We start from the raw sequence: 18,091 nt of genomic DNA, 5'->3' as shown, positions 1-18,091 counted from the left end.
TGAGTCACCGGCGATGGCGTAGGCTGCAGCCCCTGCTGCAGTGGGTTGCCATGGGCTACCGTGTGTAGCCAGCAGCCAGCGTGATCTGCCGTCCAGAGGCCTGCAACTGATCTGTCTTGCCCAGGAAGAACGCAATGATGGTGCCAATTTGGGCCAGTGAAGCAACGTCCTCCACAACTAGACTGAAGAACAAAAGGGCAGCAACTTGCCTGTTCCCCTTCCCCCAATTCCCCAGCACTGTTCTCATCCCCCCAATTCCCCAATAAAAATCTTTAAAAAAAATAAGAGTAAGAAGGGGAAGGACTACAATGGCTGTCATCATTTGCTAAATTCAAAATATTCTAGCATCTCAGAATTCTACATTTGCTCTAATGCAGTTTACTTGCTGTAGTCCTACTGGGAATGGTCCCTGTGTTCCAAAGTACCCAAGAGGAAGTGGCATTGTGTATTGTTGAGAGCATGGCCTCTGACTATAGACCACATCAGGGTCAAAACCCAGCTTCCCCAAGTACACTGCCACTAACAAACTCTATGAGCTCAGAAGTCAGTTAAGTGCTCGAGCCTCATTCTCCTCATATGCAAAATGGAAAAATATAAATAATAATTGTACCTATATCTCATGGGGCTTTAGGTAATAAAATTAAAGTATGCATGTAAAACACATAGTGCTATATGGTAATTCTATTCTTAATTTTTTGAGGAACCTCCATACTGTCTTCCATAGAGGCTGTACCAATTTACATTCCCAACAACAGTGCAGGAGGGTTCCTTTTTCTCCACAGCCTAACACTTGTTATTTGTCGTGTTGATGACAGCAATTCTAACAGGTGTGAGGTGATATCTCATTGTGGTTTTGATTTGCAGTTCCCTAATAGTTAGTGAAGTTGAGCATTTTTTCATATATCTGTTGGCTGTTTGTATGTCTTCTCAGAAGTGTCAGTTAATGTCCTCTGTCCGTTTTTTAATTGTATTGTCTGTCTTTTTGTTGTTGAGTTGTATGAGTTCCTTATATATTTTGGATATTAGCCCCTTATTGGAGATGTTGTTTGCAAATATCTTCCCCCATTTGGATGGTTACCTCTTTGTTTTGTTGATGCTTTATTTTGCTGTGCAGAAGCTTTTGAGTTTGATATAGTCCCATTCATTTATTTTAGCTTTTACTTTCCTTGCCTTTGAGGTCAAATTCATAAAATGCTCTTTGAACCCAAGGTCTGATAGAAGGCTGGATAAAGAAGATGTGGTACATATATACAATGGAATATTGCTCAGTCAATAAAAACATGAAGTACTTCCATTTGTGACAATATGAATGGGTAGTTAATTATCATGCTAAGCGAAATAAGTCAGACAGAAAAAGTCAAGAACCATATGACTTCACTCATATGTGGGATATGAAACTGAAAACAACACAGGAAGAAGACAAACAAAGATACAAATACTTATAGGCACAGACAACAGTTGAGAGGTTGCCAGAGGGTAAGCGGGGAGGGGGGTGGTAGGAGAGGGAAAAAGGGATCAATTATATGGTGATGGAGGGAGAACTGATTCTGGGTGGTGAACACACAATGCAATATATAGATGATGTATTGTAGAACTCTACACTTGAAACCTATATAATTTTACTAACCAATGTCACTCCAATAAATTTAAACATAATAATCTAATTCTTAAAAAATAGTGTCACACACAAAATTGGAAATACACAGTAAAAATACTCAACAAAGTTATCTATTATTAGGAGAGAAAAGTACAGGTAGAAGAGAAAAACATTCAGGAGAGTACGGCTTGATAGAATCCCAGCTCTTGGTAAAACCCTGAAGGCAGTTCCTGCAGTGTAGAGTTCCAAGGTAATGGCTGAGGCTTCAGAGCCAGGACTCTCTAAAAAGTGTATGGTATTTATAGACACTGAGGACTTGAGCATACAGTTTGTCACTGGGGGAGCCAGTCCTGGCTTACTGCCACAATCATTGCACAAAAGACCATTTGGGGGAGTCAGAGCCCTGCCAGCTAATTGATATGGACACTGTGAGCTCCTCAGAAATGGAGCCTGAAAATGTGGGGCACTTAGTGAATTCCTACAGAGCTGCCAGGATGGCCTTCAACATAAATTTTCCTTCTAGAAGCCTGGGGCTATTTAGCCAATGGCTTAGGCAAAAGCAAACAAACAGTGTTGGAAGGAGCAATGTGACCTGCTAACTTGCAATACTGTAAGATGATCTTTAAGTACACCAGTAGAGACATGTTGGGCTTGAAAACACAACCTGCAAACCCTAAACCTTATATCCCTGAATTTGACATCCTCCATCTCAAATTCTTAAGTAAACAATTTCTGGCAACTATTCCTGCAGTCATTTTCTCTCTCCTTCCTTACCCTGACAAAGTTATCCCCATCAAGTTACTTACATTGCTTTCTAGAATGTCACCCATGACCTCCTAATTAAAATAGCTAATGGCCTTTTAAACTTCAAGTCCATGTTTTCATATTGGTAGCATCCTTTTGTTTATTTAATGTGTGAACTCAACCATGAGTAGGGCACTGTGATTGAAGTTACTGGGAGGCTGGAGAGTGGCTAGACATGGGTAATACTAGTTGCTGCCTGTAAGAAACTTGTAAGGGAGACAAACATGTAAATGATTAACAATTACAGAAATGAATTTGGACTTTAACAGGCATTGAAAATTTTGAGCTTTCAAGGTAAATGAAATGATCCCAGCTGTGTATTAGGAAGATAGCATTATCTTTTGCTGAAATGTGATGGAGGGATTAGAGGAGCATATAATAGAATTGGATAGACCAGTTGGAAAGGTTATATTCCCAGAAATGTAATAATCCCAGCAAAACATAATGAAAACAAGAACCAGTGATGTGGCAAGGGAAATGGAAACAGACTATAGAAGGCAGACTTGCTAGAACTTGGAGACTGTTTAAATGTGTGTGTTGAGGAGAGGGAAGAATGAGTGAGAACTTTGTTGTTTCTAATTCAAATGACTAGAAAAGATGGCATACTGCTCATTTTCTGAGATAGGAAACCATGGAGAGATTTTTTTTTCAAAAAACACTATAATGGGTTTTGATTTTAGGTACATTTGAGTTAAAGTGTCTTATGAATATGAATATGATAATGTCCAACAAGTTGCTGAACATTCTAACTTTAATCTTGGAGATGTCAGAGTTACTATTTGAAGTTATAGTACAGAACAAGAAAACTAAGATAGAATAAAAAAATGAGAAGAAAGCCAAGGATGGAAACCGAGAAAGGCCTACAATGAAGGAAAAGGTAGACAAGTGTAATGTGTGTGACCAGGTTCCACCTCCTGCTTTTCCTTTCTTCCTTCTTTCCCAGATTTACTTTACCCAAATGAAACATTGCACATTCTGAGAAAGGCAATAACCTGATTAAATAAATGTAAACTCATAAGTTACATGGTTGATCAGGTATTTTATCTTTTTATCCTTTTGCTGATCTTCAAAAATAAATTCACCATTTGTGAGCTGAAACTAAAAATCTGCACTGCCAAATCACTTTTTCTGGGCTTATACTCTACTGAGTAATAATTTTCCTCATCTATATTAAGCATCTAGAGAGGAATCTCTAGGGATACAATAATATAGAGTTTTAATATAGGCTTTATTATTGTAATTATTTATAATATTTCTAAATGACTAAATATTAAGCCTCAAATAGTAACTCTTAAACAGGCAATAATCCCTATTTCATCATCTTTGAAATCATCATATCTGGGAAGCAGCAGATTAGAGTGGTTAAGGTGTCAAAATGTAGATTTAATTCCCGGTTCTTCTACCTCTTAGTAGCTGTGTGGAATCTTGGGCAAACTATTTTAACCTGTGCCTCAGTTTCCTTATCTGTGGAATCGATAATAGCACTTATCTCAAAGAATTAGCATGAGGATGAGCAATAATTGTAAAGCGCTTAGAAGAGTACCTTATACAGTAAATACTACATGTGATTTCTTGCGTGAACATCTTTCCCTGTGATAAGAGGTGCTTCATATAATCAAAGTGCTGGAAGGGCTACAAATAGATCACCTAATATGTCTTCTCGCCTGAGGAAAGATAGCTGTCTATTCTATTAAAAAATCTGTATTTTATTACTCACAAAGGCCAAAACCTGGAAACAATCCAAATATCCATCATTGTATTGAATGTATAAATAACTGCAGTAAATCCATACCATAGCACATTACTCAGCAATAAAAAGAAATAAACCATTGATACATGCATGAACTTGGATGAATTTCAAAATAATTAGGCTGAGTGAAAAAAGTCAAACAAAAAGAGTACATACTATATGGCTCCTTTTATAATATATAACATTCTCAGAAAGGCAAAATTATAATGACCAAAAAAGCAGATTAGCTGTTGTCTGGGGTCTAGCATCGGAGGAAGGGATCAAGTTAAAGAGGCACAAACACACTTTAGAATGTGCTGCTATCTCGATTGTGTGGTGACTGTGTAACTGTATACAATTACTAACATTCATCAAACCATACACTTAAAGTAGGTGATTTTTCATATGTAATAATACCTTAATTAGAAAAAAATATTCTGCAACTGCCATTGATACAATCCAAACAACATGTCCTAATTGTGCAACCTGTTATTTACCTATGAGCTATTATATTGGGAATATATTAAGTTTCAGATACTAGCAGAATACATAGAAACCAAGCAGGCCATTAAAATGGGCACTACATTTAGGAATTTCAATTATAGAGTTAGAAATCATCTCCTTCCTTATTTCATTCTTCTTTTCTCTTTCCTTTTTTCTTCCCTTCCTTCCTTATTCAAATATGTTGGGCACTTTCTATACTGGGCACGTACAAATTATTTTGGAAGAAAATACACTACTGTATAAAGCTTTTACCACAAAAAGAGACAAACAGCAGAGCCTTCATCAATACCTATATTTAGGTTGGGAGGAGGGAGAGTGAAACCACTGAACAGAAAAGGAATAGCAGGAAATGTTAGAAGGGAAGGCAGAAGCACCTACAGGTTATGAAATAAACTTTTCTGAATGTTACCTTCCAAATTTGAAATCTCATAAAGAAAAAAAGGAGGAGAAGGAAACCAATTTCCATAGGAGAGTGTTAAGAGACACTACCTTTGGAAATATAGAATAATTCCAGAAATATAGGGGTCTGAAGGAATCACCTAGTCCAATTCTCCCTTTGTATAGGAATTTAAATATGTATCTCAATCTCTCAATCTCTCCGATGGGTTGGATTAATAAGCATGAAAAAGGTACAGAGTCCAAGTATGGAACATTTGCCCGAGGAACTATCTCAAGGTGTTCCTACTAGGGAGGAACTGGCTGCGTTTTATCATATTAAATGATAATCATGCACATTTTACTGAAAACAGTGATTACATGGAAATTTTCTAGTGGAAATTTAAAGGAATTTGGTTTAAATTAAACCTACCTTTCTGTTTTGTGTGTTCATTCATTTTGTTCTTTAGACTACACATATAAATAAAATCACATGGTATTTGTCTTTCTCTGACTTATTTCATGTAGCATAATACCCTCTAGGTCCATCCACACTGTTGCAAATGGTAAGATTTCATCCTTTTTTATGGCCGAGTAATATTCCACTGTATATAATGGGCCACCTCTTCTTTATGCAATCATCTATCAATGGGTACTTAGGTTGCTAACACATCTGGGCTACTGTAAATAATGCTGCAAGTGCATCTATCTTTTCAAATTAGTATTTTGGATTTCTTTGGATAAATACCCAGAAGTGAAATTGCTGGGTCATAAGGTAGTTCCATTGTTTTTTTTGTTTTTTTAATTGGGGAATTGAAGGAAGGGAGCAGTGTTGGGGAATTGGAGAAGGGGACCAGCCAAGTTGTTGTTCTTCAATTTTAGTTGTGGAGGGTGCCAGTTGCCATCTGGCTGCCCGATGGCAGCTCATGGCCTCTAAGCTCAAGGTGCTGTGTTAAATCTTAGTTGCGAGCGAGCGTAGCCACCATGCCATGTGGGAGACGAATGAGCAGCCTTGTTAAGAGTGCACGCTCTATCCATGAAGCCATCCGGGTGACAGCTCAGCTCAAGATGCCAAGTTCAGTCTTAGTTGTGGGCGGGTATAGCCCACCATCAAACAGGCAGTCTTGTTAGGAGCACGTGCTCTCACCAGCTGAGCCATCCTGCCACGTATTGGCAGCTCAGTGGCAGCTCCGCTCAGGTGCAGCATCACTGGCCCATGTGGAAATCAAACCGGCGGTCCTGTTGTTCAGAGCTTGTGCTTTTAAGCTAACACTTAACCAACTGAGCCACTCATCCGGCCCAAGGTAGTTCTATTTTTAATTTACAAGCTGATGGTTACTAGATTGGAGGGAGGTTGGGAGGCTGGGTAAAAAGTTGAAGGGATTAAGAAGTACAAATCAGGGGCTAGCCAAGTGGCTCAGTTGGTTAAGAGCTCGCTCAAGAGTTTGAGCTCTGAGCAACAGCGGTTCGATGCCCGGCCCAAGCTGAGCTGCCGGTAAGCTGCCAATAGGTAGCAGGATGGCTCAGCTAAGTCATGGGCATGTAAAGTATAGCATAGGAAACATAGTCAATAATATTGTAATAACTATGTATGATGCCAGGTAGCTACTAGACAAATCAGGGGATTGCTTCATAAATTACATAAATGTCTAATCACTATGTTGACACCTGAAACTAATATAAAATAATACTGAATATCAATTGCAACTGAAAAATAAAAATTAAATTAAAATAAATTAATTAAATATACCTTGTGGGAGCCAACAGATTCTGGAAAGAAATCCAGTTGAAGGAGGGTTCCTCCAATGCTCAAAACTTTCCAGGGAGAAAAGAAAGGAGGTTGTTTATTTATACTATGTCTTAGTGACAACCTCCTCACTTTTCTGCATCTTGACCCAAAGTCTATTCTGAAGTCAGTTTCAGCAGTGAACCTCCCAGTACCAAGAACCCTGACTTTCCAACATTTTCTCACACTGTACAACTTCATGAGCCACATCTTTCTAAGTATCTGCCCAAAGAAGACATGGCTACCTTGCATTTTCTTTTCAGTTAGGGTTTCCTGAGTAAGTTCTGAACAACTGTTGCACACAGGTGTTTTTGTGAAAGCTAGCAGCTTAAATTAGAATTAATTCTACTTCTGATCTACTTACAAACTTCTTGACCATCTTTCAGCACAGATTTCTGTGCACTCTATTACTATACTAGCATGTACTCAGCACATTGCTCTCAGAAAACAAAGACAGGTAAGATTAAGCCTATGAGGACCTCAAAATCAAGACACAGGTGATTTTAATCAATTTAATAAGGTTTATATGGGATATCTGGAGAGATATTAAGATGTCTTTCTAGAGAATTGGAATTAGGTTCACAAACTACCAGTCCATTTCTTAAGCACTGACCTCCCTCTGATTCGGCAAGAGAAGGACGTGAAACCAAATGTATTCCCCACCCCCTCCACACACAACCCAGCCCAAAGTCTGCCAAGCACTTCCAGACTCTGCCAGCTCACTGTGTTTAGGAGAATGCTAAAAACAGCACTGTGGTTCTTAATACGTTTCTGGATAGAGGCCTAGCTGGGTGCAGTATGCTACTGCCAACCTGAGGTACCCAACTCCTGACCAAGGCTCTGTCTATATCTCCACAACCTATGTCACCTCCTGATTTGAATTTAGTTTTTGTCATTGTTTCTTCCTTTTACAACTGATGATTATGAAGAGCAGTGAGACAAACTAGATAAGAGCATTGTTTCCTACAAAGATCAATAATTAATGTTTATAACGTAAAGAGGGGAACAAATGAGAAGCGAAGTTCTAAAACTCCTCCTGCCGTATTCTCTCCCTTACCGAATGGAATGTGACTGCTTACATGTGATGGTCTCATGGACAGAGAATGGAGCCTTCAAATATAGACCTTCTCAAAGGGCAGGAATCAATTCATGTTCAGCACAGCCTTTGGCACATCTTGGACGAGCCAGAACTATCAAATGGGCAGCCACTCCTGAGTGACATTTAGTTTCTGAGTGGCATTTCTCTGGAGAGGCTTTCACTGCAGTCCAAGCATTAAACAAAGAAACCTACACAGGTGGGTAAAAGAAACTGTCGAAGGAGGTGTGCAAACACTCAGTTGAACCCATCTGTGATTGTTCTGGCTCTTGAGGAAAGCTGAACTATGATTCCAATAAGTTTATAAGTAACTTTCAGTTTCAAATCCCTGACCCTCTGCCCCCACAGTCATTTAGTCCCTGCATAACCAATAAAAGAAAGCACACTTAAGAAGAAACTGGGGGGGGGGGAGGAAACAAACAGAACATTACAGAAGAAAAAAAAACATACTGGAAAATCTATTAATCTGTCACTTACCTTTCTTTCCTCCCCTCCCCGCCCCCATGCATTTCAAGGAGTGACTCTACTAGCCAAGTACTTACCTCTGAGCAGCGACAGTTGCAGCAGCATCCAGAGCAAAATGTCTCATTACATTCTCCTCTAAATACTTCTGCTCCCACTTAGTCATATCAGCTTCCAGAGCCAGGATCCTTTCCTCCTTCTCACGAAGGAGCTCCGTCAGTGCTGCAGCATTGTATTCTGAAACATTGGTGGGCTGAGAGTTGCCCTGGCGCTGTTGGGAGAGATGCCAAGACCCCTCAGATTAGTGAGGGACGAAGCATGGTGGCTGAGTCTTATTTGAAGAGCCCCTATACAGCAATACCTCAGTTTTCAAGCATAATTTGTTTCGGAAACAAACTACTTATATTGCCAGGCATCACTCGTGTACCAAGTTAAAATGTATTCCTAGGTTGGTTAGGAGTAATGGCACAAACCGCTATTACTTTTGCACCAACCTAGTAGAAATGTCTGCTCGTCTTGCAGGACACTCGCAAACCAAGTTACTCGCAATCCAAGGTTTTACTGTATTTAGAAAGGATTATTGCCCAAGCCACTTCAGTTTGAATTCTGATTCCAAAACAAAAGGGAATTCAGATTTCCTCTTAAGGCCACAGGACTTTCTTTGGCTGGAGTATGAGACTCCCTTGATCAGGAAAGGAGCTTGCCCTACCAAATTGTCATGCTGCTAAGAAAGTGGATCGATGGTTCGAAAACCACCATCCCTGCCTGCCAGCATGTACACAATAGAAATGGGAATTAAAAATGTAGGATTTGGTTTCTACCTTGCCATTAACTTGGTATATGACTTTTCAGCGGGTCAGGCAACCTTTTCTGGGTCTTGATTTTCTCTCATCTAAAACTGGGAAGGAGTATGGCCAGATGATTCCAAAGACCATTTCCAATTCTAAAATGATTGGGAGTCTATTTGCATAAAATCCTCACTTCTTATTGGGTCTACTGTTTTTGAGATTCATATGAAAATTAAAAGGTACAAGGTAATAGGCATTAAGGATTTTGCTGGGATAGGAAGTTAAAGATGCAGGCTTCATCTTTACAATTGGGAAACACTCTGGAGTAAGAGCAAGTGAGGCGAAAATGTTAAAGATCAGCAAGAGTGTGGTTTTTGTCTTCATGTAAAAAACCAAGTGAAAAGTAAGCAATCAGGAATACTTATTTTCTTTAAGCTCTCCAAACCTGTTGAATTCTGAGGGATTCCAGTTCTCTCTCCAGTCGTGTCCGTAGACGGTGCTCCAGCTGCTCACGTTTTTCACATGCTGCCTGGAGCTGTACAAGAGCCTGCTGCATCTTCTCCACCTTATCTACATATACCTGCTTCTTTTTCAGCTGAAAAACCAGAGTCACAAGATGGAAGTAAAGGGAACAACAGGGTCAGTTATGCAGCCCCCAAATGCAGCCCTCTGTTTAGACCTCTGTGTCCAGCTCCATAAAAGAAAGAATGGCGAGAAGGTTCTTCATGAATAGCAGGCTGCCTTGTATTTATTATAACTTACCATACCGAGAATGTGACAATGAATAGGAATTAGGAGCCCTTTTTTTTATCTCTTCCAACTTCCCCACCTCTATGTCTTCCCCAAGTCTAAGACAGACTCTACTGATAGAAGTAATTGTAGATGTCAAGTTCTTAAGATTCCCATTCACAGGGCCGGCCAGGTGGCTCAGTTGGTTAAGAGTTGACTTAAAAGCACGAGCTCTGAGCAACAGGGCCACCGGTTTGATTTCCACATGGGCCAGTGACGCTGCGCCCGAGTTAAGCTGTCGCTGAGCTGCCAAGAGGTGGCAGGATGGCTCATGTGGTGGAACAACAAGATTGCCTGTTTGATAGTGGGATACACCCACCCGCAACTAAGACTGAACTCGGCACCTTGAGCTGAGCTGCCGCCAGGATGGCTCAGTGGATAGAGCATGTGCTCTTAACAACAAGGCTGCTGGTTCAACTCCTGCAAGGGATGGTGGCTATGCCCAACCACAACTAAGATTGAACACAGCACCTTGAGCTTAGAAGCCATGAGCTGCCAACGGGAAGCCAGATGGCGACTGGCACCCTCCACAATGAAGACTGAAGTACAACAACTTGGCTGGTTCCCTTCCCCAACACTGTTCCCCTCTCCCAATTCCCCAATAAAATCTTAAAAAAAAAAGATTTCCATTTATAGCTCGCCATGGCTTGGCGAGGGCAGCTCAGATAGGGAAGAAAGATGGAGCAGTGCAGCCCGGCCCTGGCCCGCACGCTCAGGTAGGTGGGGAAAAAAAGATTCCCATTTATGGATGTCCTCACCTCTGCTCTTCTTCACTCTAAACTGGATATATTCTGGGGAAAGGTATATCTCACTTTGGTTATTATAGTAGAGAAATGCTTACAAAATAAGAAAGCAGGGTTCTCCAGGGAGAAAAGCTTAATTTGGCATGGAAAGGAAGCCCAACCCACTTTTACATGGCTGTCTCCTCTCCAAATGAGAGGAAAAGGGTGATCAACTGCGAAAGGTACAAAGAGGCCAAAATTATCTTTCTGAAGTCTGCAGTCCTGTAATTAACCTCAGATTATTTGCAATTTCTGTCTCACTCATATTGGACTGTAATCTCTCAATTTTTATTTTGGGACCTTTAAATATCCCTAAAGATTCAAACTAATGAATCAGCTCTAAGACTAAATAAGTCAAACACAATTCTTCCTCATTGCAAGCCTATGATATCCAAAAGCAAAGGTAGAAGCAAGCTGAGACTAAAAATTTGAATTTTTTGTACCCTTGCAACTTAGAAGCCAAATCTTGACTCCATAGGAATGAAATAATGAAGAGGATCTCCATTTAAGGAATATATACACACCCCCAACAACTAAGAATATAGGGGTAAGTGAAGCCTTCCCAATTTGTTTGTAAATGAGAAGATTATGTTTTCATAATACTTGTGGGATGCCTGTCTTGCTAATAAAATCAACTGGACTCTTTATGGACTCTTTATAAAGCAGAAATTCTTCCAAGTTGTCATCATTTTCATGGAAGGTGAGGTTACGAATAATTTCCATTATTATAATATAAATCTGAAAACATTTTTGAAAACTTGGTCAAAAGGAAATTCAAATTCTCAACAAATTCCCAAGCCCTTGAGCCACCAGGAAGACAATTTCAATGTAAGAGGTCACCCGCCCTACCAGCATTGCCCATACATATTTAACTGGGCCAAGGCAGCAAGACCAACTTAACTCCTCCATTTAATAAAACAGGTAACTCCTTAATGGTAATGAGTGCAAATCTAGACATGTTATCTAGAATGTCCACTAAAGCAGCAATGACATGAGCTAGTAGGGGAAACTCTCCTTGTCTTATAACTGTCCTTTCCCCAAATTGGAATTTCTGAACTTTTGCTAGGTAGACGGAAACCTATGTTATATTTTCCTACCAGACCTGTGATATGTTTTACCTAGGAGACTGGGAAAAAAAACAACAACATTTAAAATATTTTCTGGGAGATTTATCATCAAGATGGTAGACTAGGTCAACACTGTGCCCGCTTCCTCTCATGACCACATAAAAATTACAACTAAACCTACAGAACAAACATCATGGAGAATCACCTGAAATCTAGCTGAACAGAAGTGCTACAACTAAGGATATACAGAAGAAACCATCTTGAGACTGGTAGGATAGGTGGAGAAGCAAAACAGGCTGGTCCCACACCTACACATGGCGGTCAAAAATCAGGAGGGCTATCTCAGCTGTGTAGGTCCCCCTTAAAGAGTGAAGCATCCCAACCCCACATCAGCCTCACTAGCCCAGGGTTCCAGTATCAGGAAGCGAAGTCCCCATAATTTCTGGCTGTGAAAACCAGCGGCAATTGTGGCTGAGTGAGATGGAGTGCTGCTAGAGTCACAAGCATTCCTCATGAAGGGCCTGTGCATGGACTCACTCGCTAACAGGCTCACTCACGCTGAGCGCCAGCACCACGGCAGGAGCTTAAAGGATGCCAAAGGCATATGGGGAGGAGCTGAGTTTTCTGTCTTCTGAGTAAGGGCTGGAGAAGCAGATTTCTCCCAGACAGAAGTGCTGGCAGAAGCCACTGTTCCTTTGTTGAGCCCTCCCCTCTGCCCAACGTGCAGACACACGTACTCACCATATCTGAGTCTCCATAAACCTGGCTAACACCTTTCCTCTGTCTTGGTGATTCCCTGACACACTGCCCCACCCAACTTTCAGGCACACCCAAGACACTTCCAGTGTTTTTTTCATGCAAAAGGCCAGTCTTGGCTCATCATGCAGATTTTCCTAAAATCTCTCAAAGCAGCCAATGAACATATGAAAAAATGCTCAACATCACTAATCATCAGAGAAATGCAAATAAAACCCACAATGGCACATCACCTCACATGAGTTAGAATGGCTATCATCAATAAGACAAATCATAGCAAGTGTTGGAGAAGCTGTGGAGAAAAAGGAACCCTCATACACTGTTGGTGGGAATGTAGACTGGTGCAGCCACTATGGAAGGCAGTGTGGAGGTTCCTCAAAAAATTAAAAATAGAATTACCATATGACCCAGCAATCCTTCCCTTGGGTATCTACCAAAAAAAATCTGAAAATTTTTATCCATAATGATAGATGTACTCCGGGCCGGCCAAGTGGCACGATGGTTAAGAACTGGCTTGGGACGCAAGAAGGCCCCGGTTTGGATCCCACATATGAGGGCCAGTGACACTGCCCTCCACAGCTAAGATGCTGAACAACAGCTCAACCTGGAGCTGGGCTGCCATGAGTCGCCGGCGTCGGCATAGGCTGCAGCCCCTGTGGCAGTGGGGTGCCACGGGTTACCGTATGTCGCCAGCAGCCGCAGTGAGCGGCCGTCCAGAAGCCGGCGACTGATCTGCCTCGCCCGGGAAGAGCGCAATGATGGTGCCAACTTGGGCCAGTGAAGCAACGTCCTCCACAACTAGACTGAAGAACAAAACGACAGCAACTTGTCTGTTCCCCTTCCCCCAATTCCCCAGCACTGTTCCCATCCCCCCAATTCCCCAATAAAAGTCTTGAAAAAAAATAGATGTACTCCAATGTTCACTGCAGCTTTATTTACGGTGGCCAAGACATAGACACAACCAAAGTGACCTTCAATAGATGATTGGATAAGAAAGTTGTGGTATATATACACAAAGAAATACTATTCTGCCATAAGAAAAGACGAAACAGTGCCATTTGCAACAAAATGGATGGATCGTGAGATTATAATGCTAAGCAAAATAAGTCAGACAGAAAAAGTCAAGAACCATATGATTTCACTGACATGTGGTACATAAAATTGAAAACAACAAAAGAACAAGAAAAACAAATGAAGAAATAAAACTCATAGACACAGACAATAGTTTAGTGGTTACCAGAGGGTAAGGGGAGAGGGGGTTGGTAGATGAAGGTAAAGGGGATCAAATATAAGGTGATGGAAAGAGAACTAACTCTGGCTGGTGAACACACAATGTGATATATAGATGATGTATTACAGAATTGTACACCTGAAATCTATGTAACTTTGCTAACAATTGTCACTGCAATAAACTTTAATTAAAAAATGCAAAAAAAATCTCTCAAACCTTCACAAACCCCAAACAAGCAGCATCCGGTCTCAGTGTGCCCTGTACCTCTTGGTAAGCAGCCCCAAGCCCGGCACTAGTGGCAGCTGGCCTCAGTTCATGGCTTGGCCTCTTGAGGCATGCCAAAGCCCAGCGCGGGTGGCTACCATTTGTGGATTGCTTTGTGGCACATGCCAGGTATCCCTGGGCAGGACACAAGCTGCAACAGAACTTGGCCTGTGGCAGGGCCACTCCCAGGAGGCTCCGGGGCTGCATGCTTGGTTGCTGGCTTCAGATTCGGCCAGAACACCACCCAGCTGTCTCTGCACATGACAAACCCAAGGGGCAGACTGGGAAGGCACCAGAGCCCTGCTATAATAAATCCTGTTCCATAGGGCCAGCCCCTCCGTAAAAATTCCTCCACTGTAGTCATGGCCAGTCCTCACAAACAATCAGCCCAAGGGTCAGACCCTCGCATTGAGGTGCAAACAGCAACCAAGGTTCAAATACAACAGGAGGAAACACACAACCCACACAAGTGAAACACCTGAAATACCAGCTCAGGTGACCAGGGAGACTGTTGCAATGAGCCCAGCAAGACACCTATTACATGAGGCCACTCTACTAAGACCAGGAGATAGAGCAGCCCTACCTAACATAGGGGAAAAAAAAACATAAGCAGGCAGCCAAAATGGGGAGACAAACATGTCCCAAATAAAAGAGCAGAACAAAGATGCAGAAAAAGAACTAAACAAAATGGAGACAAGCAATCTACCAGACAGAGTTCAAAGCATTGGTTATAAGGATGCTCACTGATCTCAAGGAGAACAACAAAGAGATGGGAAACACAAAAATGAAGATAGGAAACATAAATAGGAACCAGCCAGAAATGAAGATTACAATAACCGAAATAAAGAATACATTAGAGGGAATTAACAGTACATTATTATAGACAAAGCAGAGGATCAAATCAGCAATTTAGAACTTAAAGTAGCAGAAAATGCCCAATCAGAACAACAAAAAGAAAAAATGAATCCAAAAAAATGGAGGATAGTTTAAGAGGCCTCTGGGACAACATCAAGCATACCAACATTTGCATCATAGTGATACTAGTGATACCGGAAGGAGAAGAGGGAGCAAAGAATTGAGAACCAATCTGAAGAAATAATGACTGAAAACTTCCCTAACCTGGTAAAAGAAATGGGCCTACAAGCCTGGGAAGCACAGAGAATCCCAAACGATGACGCCAAACAGGCCCACGCCAAGACACATCATAATTAAAATGCCAAAGGTTAAAGACAAAGAGAGAATCTTAAAAGCAGCAAGAGAAAAGCAATTAGTTACCTACAAGGGAGCCCCCATAAGACTGGCAGCTGATTTCTCAACAGAAACTTTGAAGGCCAGAAGGGACTGGCACGAAATATTTAAAGTGACAAAAAGAAAGGATCTACACCCAAAATTACTTTACCCAGCAAAGCTATCATTTAGAATCAAAGGTCAGATAAAGAGCTTCCCATATAGGAAAAAACTAAAGGAGTTCATTGCTACCAAATCAGTATTACAAGGAGTGTTAGAGGGACCTCTTTAAGACAAAAAGAAAAAAAAAACCCAACAATATAAATAATAAAATGGCAATAACGACATATCTATCAAGACTTATTTTCAATGTAAATTAATTAAATGTTCCAATCAAAAGATAGGGTGGCTGAATGGATAAGAAAACAAGATCCTTCCATATGCTGCCTACAAGAGACTCACTTCAGGGGCATTCCAGTCAGGAACCCCTCTTGCTTTGAGAGCTGTAACGTTCTGCTCTAATGAAACTATACTATGCTACAAACTTTACTTCTCTGGTCTGTGTCTCCATTCTTTGGCTTCACAAAACTACAATCCTGGCACAAGAAATATCCTACATCTTTTATTGGGGGCTTGCTTGGGATGAGAAAGAGAGGTAAATATGACCTGTTCTTTTCTGTCTGCCTTACCCACTCATGGGCCTTCATCAATAGTTTTTGTTCCTTTCTCCCATCACACAAACAATGGGCTTTTGTCAGCCAGTTAAAAGTGCCAATCGCGGCTGCCATTCTTAAAGACTCGAAGGACAAGCTTAGCAGGAGTGCTCTGGTTAATCCCCCCACCCCCCGCCCCGACCCGCAACGCTGATCAGAGGAACGTTGGCCTTAGCCCAACTGCTTTCTCTCTTGGGAAGGGGCAGCCCCAGGACAGCATGAGGTTGGAGTAAATGACTTGGATGCATCTGAGGAATTCTGGTCATGGCGACTCTGTGACGTGTTCCAAAGGCTCCCTGGGTCTTTTCCCATCCCGACAGCCTGGAAGGGTGCCGGCTGATGGTTCTCCCTCCCTCCCCCTCTCTGCTAATCCACTGCCTTTTCCTTTCTGTGAGGAGGCTGGATACTGGCGCGTGGCTAGGTAGTGGGCCTTTGTAGGCAACTGAGGAACCCTTGTCCATGGCTACTACATGGTAGGGCTCCAAAGGCCACACTGGTCCCTTCGCAGCTCAACTGCCTGTAAGGGTGCTGGTTGAATGTCTCCTCCATCCTTACTGCTTTTTTTTCCCATCTTGACACTATCTCTCTTCAGACTTTGAGACGCTGATCCGGGGTCCCTTCCCTGTGAGACCACCTCAATACTCCATGCCAGCCTCACCAGCCTCAAGACATCTTAAGGTAAGAACATGGAACTTAGTCTCTACATAACATCCCTTGTTACTCAGGTTAAGATCTACTGGCATTCGGCCTACCCTCTCTTAGCATCTTATTGGGATCTCTTTTTAGTTTTAAAGCACAGATGGAAATGTCCTGAATTTCCTAGTTTACATCTCTGCTGTGTTTGCACCTTTTCCTCCCATTGTCTAGACTCCAATGACTGGTTAGTGGCCGAGTCCATCTAGGGCGCCACCCTGGAGGTCCTGGATATTTTTCCATTTTCCTCTTGCACCTGTGCTATTGCAAGCCATGAGGCAGGGTTCTAAGAGGAAGCCAGCATATTCCAGACTCACTTTACCTTAAGGAAGTGGCCTTATCTGAAGACTTTGGGGCTTCCAATATCTCTATGTGTTTCCTCTTACAACTTCGGCATTACGACCCACTTCTGCACCCCTTCACTTATACCACGTGCCTTCCCTACAGACTTTGAGTATATACTCCCTCCTTAAACATCTTTATACAGAGTGCCACCATTACATCGACCGTACCATCAATTTCAAAGACACCCAAAGTCGGGCTATACACCCCTCTACTTTAAAACACTCCATTACTAGCCACTGCCTTTATTGGCCCACAGGCGAGCACCAAGCATTCAGGCGGGGACACACACGGAATAGTACAGGCGCCCACTCGGGGACATGGCTGGAACTTAGGTAGCATGGAAATCCGTAACACACTGTGTCCCCCCACCCATCCTTGGAACCAGCCATGAGGATTCCCTAGCTCCACAGAGGTCTGTGCTCCAGATAGGTTTTTGTGAGGTGAAGTGTAAAGGGACGCCTTTCCTTCTCCCTCCCCCACAGATGGGCAATCAGCCCTCGCGTGTCTTCACACCCCCTGAATTGCATCCTGAAACACTGGGACAAATTTGACCTCAAACCCTGTAGAAGCGGTGCCTGGTCTTCTTTTGTTCGGAAGTGTGGCCTCAATACACGTTGGAAGATAGGGAAACTTGGCCTCCTGAGGGAAATATTAATTATAATACTATCAAGCAATTGGATCTGTTTTGCAGACAGGAAGGGAAATGGTCAAAGGTTCCATACGCTCAGGCCTTTTTTGCCCTAAGAGACAACCGAGGCCTCTGTAAAAAATGTAAGGTTGACCCAGTTCTTGTTTTTTTGTTTTGTTTTTTTTTACCCAGCTCTTCTGGCTGTAATTGCTTGCCACCCTCCTCATAGGGAAACTCATCCTAAGGAAACTCTTCATGAGAAGCCCCTTCCTGAGGAGTTCCCCTCAACAAACACCCAGTCAACAGGTTGCCCCAAAACTTTATATCCTGCCCTTCCTCTGGAGCTGGTTCCTGCCCCGGCTTCTTCTTCTTTTTTTTTTTTTTATTGTTAGTTTCAGGTGTACAGAACAATGCAATAGTTATCCTTTTCACCCTCACAAAGTAACAACCCCCCT

At 42.0% G+C, this 18,091-nt stretch overlaps 1 protein-coding gene across 10 annotated transcripts in view; it reads right to left on the bottom strand.

Annotated features, from left to right (window-relative positions):
• The window catches only part of AMOT (angiomotin), a 102,324-nt gene that overhangs the window by 6,812 nt on the left and 77,421 nt on the right, over positions 1 to 18,091 (bottom strand). For all 10 annotated transcript variants that reach the window (XM_019668961.1, XM_019668957.1, XM_019668962.1 and 7 more), the window contains 2 exons: positions 9,587 to 9,736; positions 8,434 to 8,624 (listed from right to left, as the gene is read on the bottom strand). In XM_019668961.1, coding sequence (XP_019524506.1) covers positions 8,434 to 8,624; positions 9,587 to 9,736 — 341 coding nt within the window. The remainder of the gene's footprint in view (positions 1 to 8,433; positions 8,625 to 9,586; positions 9,737 to 18,091) is intronic.

This window comes from Hipposideros armiger, unplaced genomic scaffold (genome assembly GCF_001890085.2).
Source record: "Hipposideros armiger isolate ML-2016 unplaced genomic scaffold, ASM189008v1 scaffold_545, whole genome shotgun sequence".
Taxonomy (NCBI): Eukaryota; Metazoa; Chordata; class Mammalia; order Chiroptera; family Hipposideridae; genus Hipposideros; species Hipposideros armiger.
Note: the sequence above shows the minus strand (reverse complement) of the source record. Positions and strands in the feature narration are given on the sequence as shown.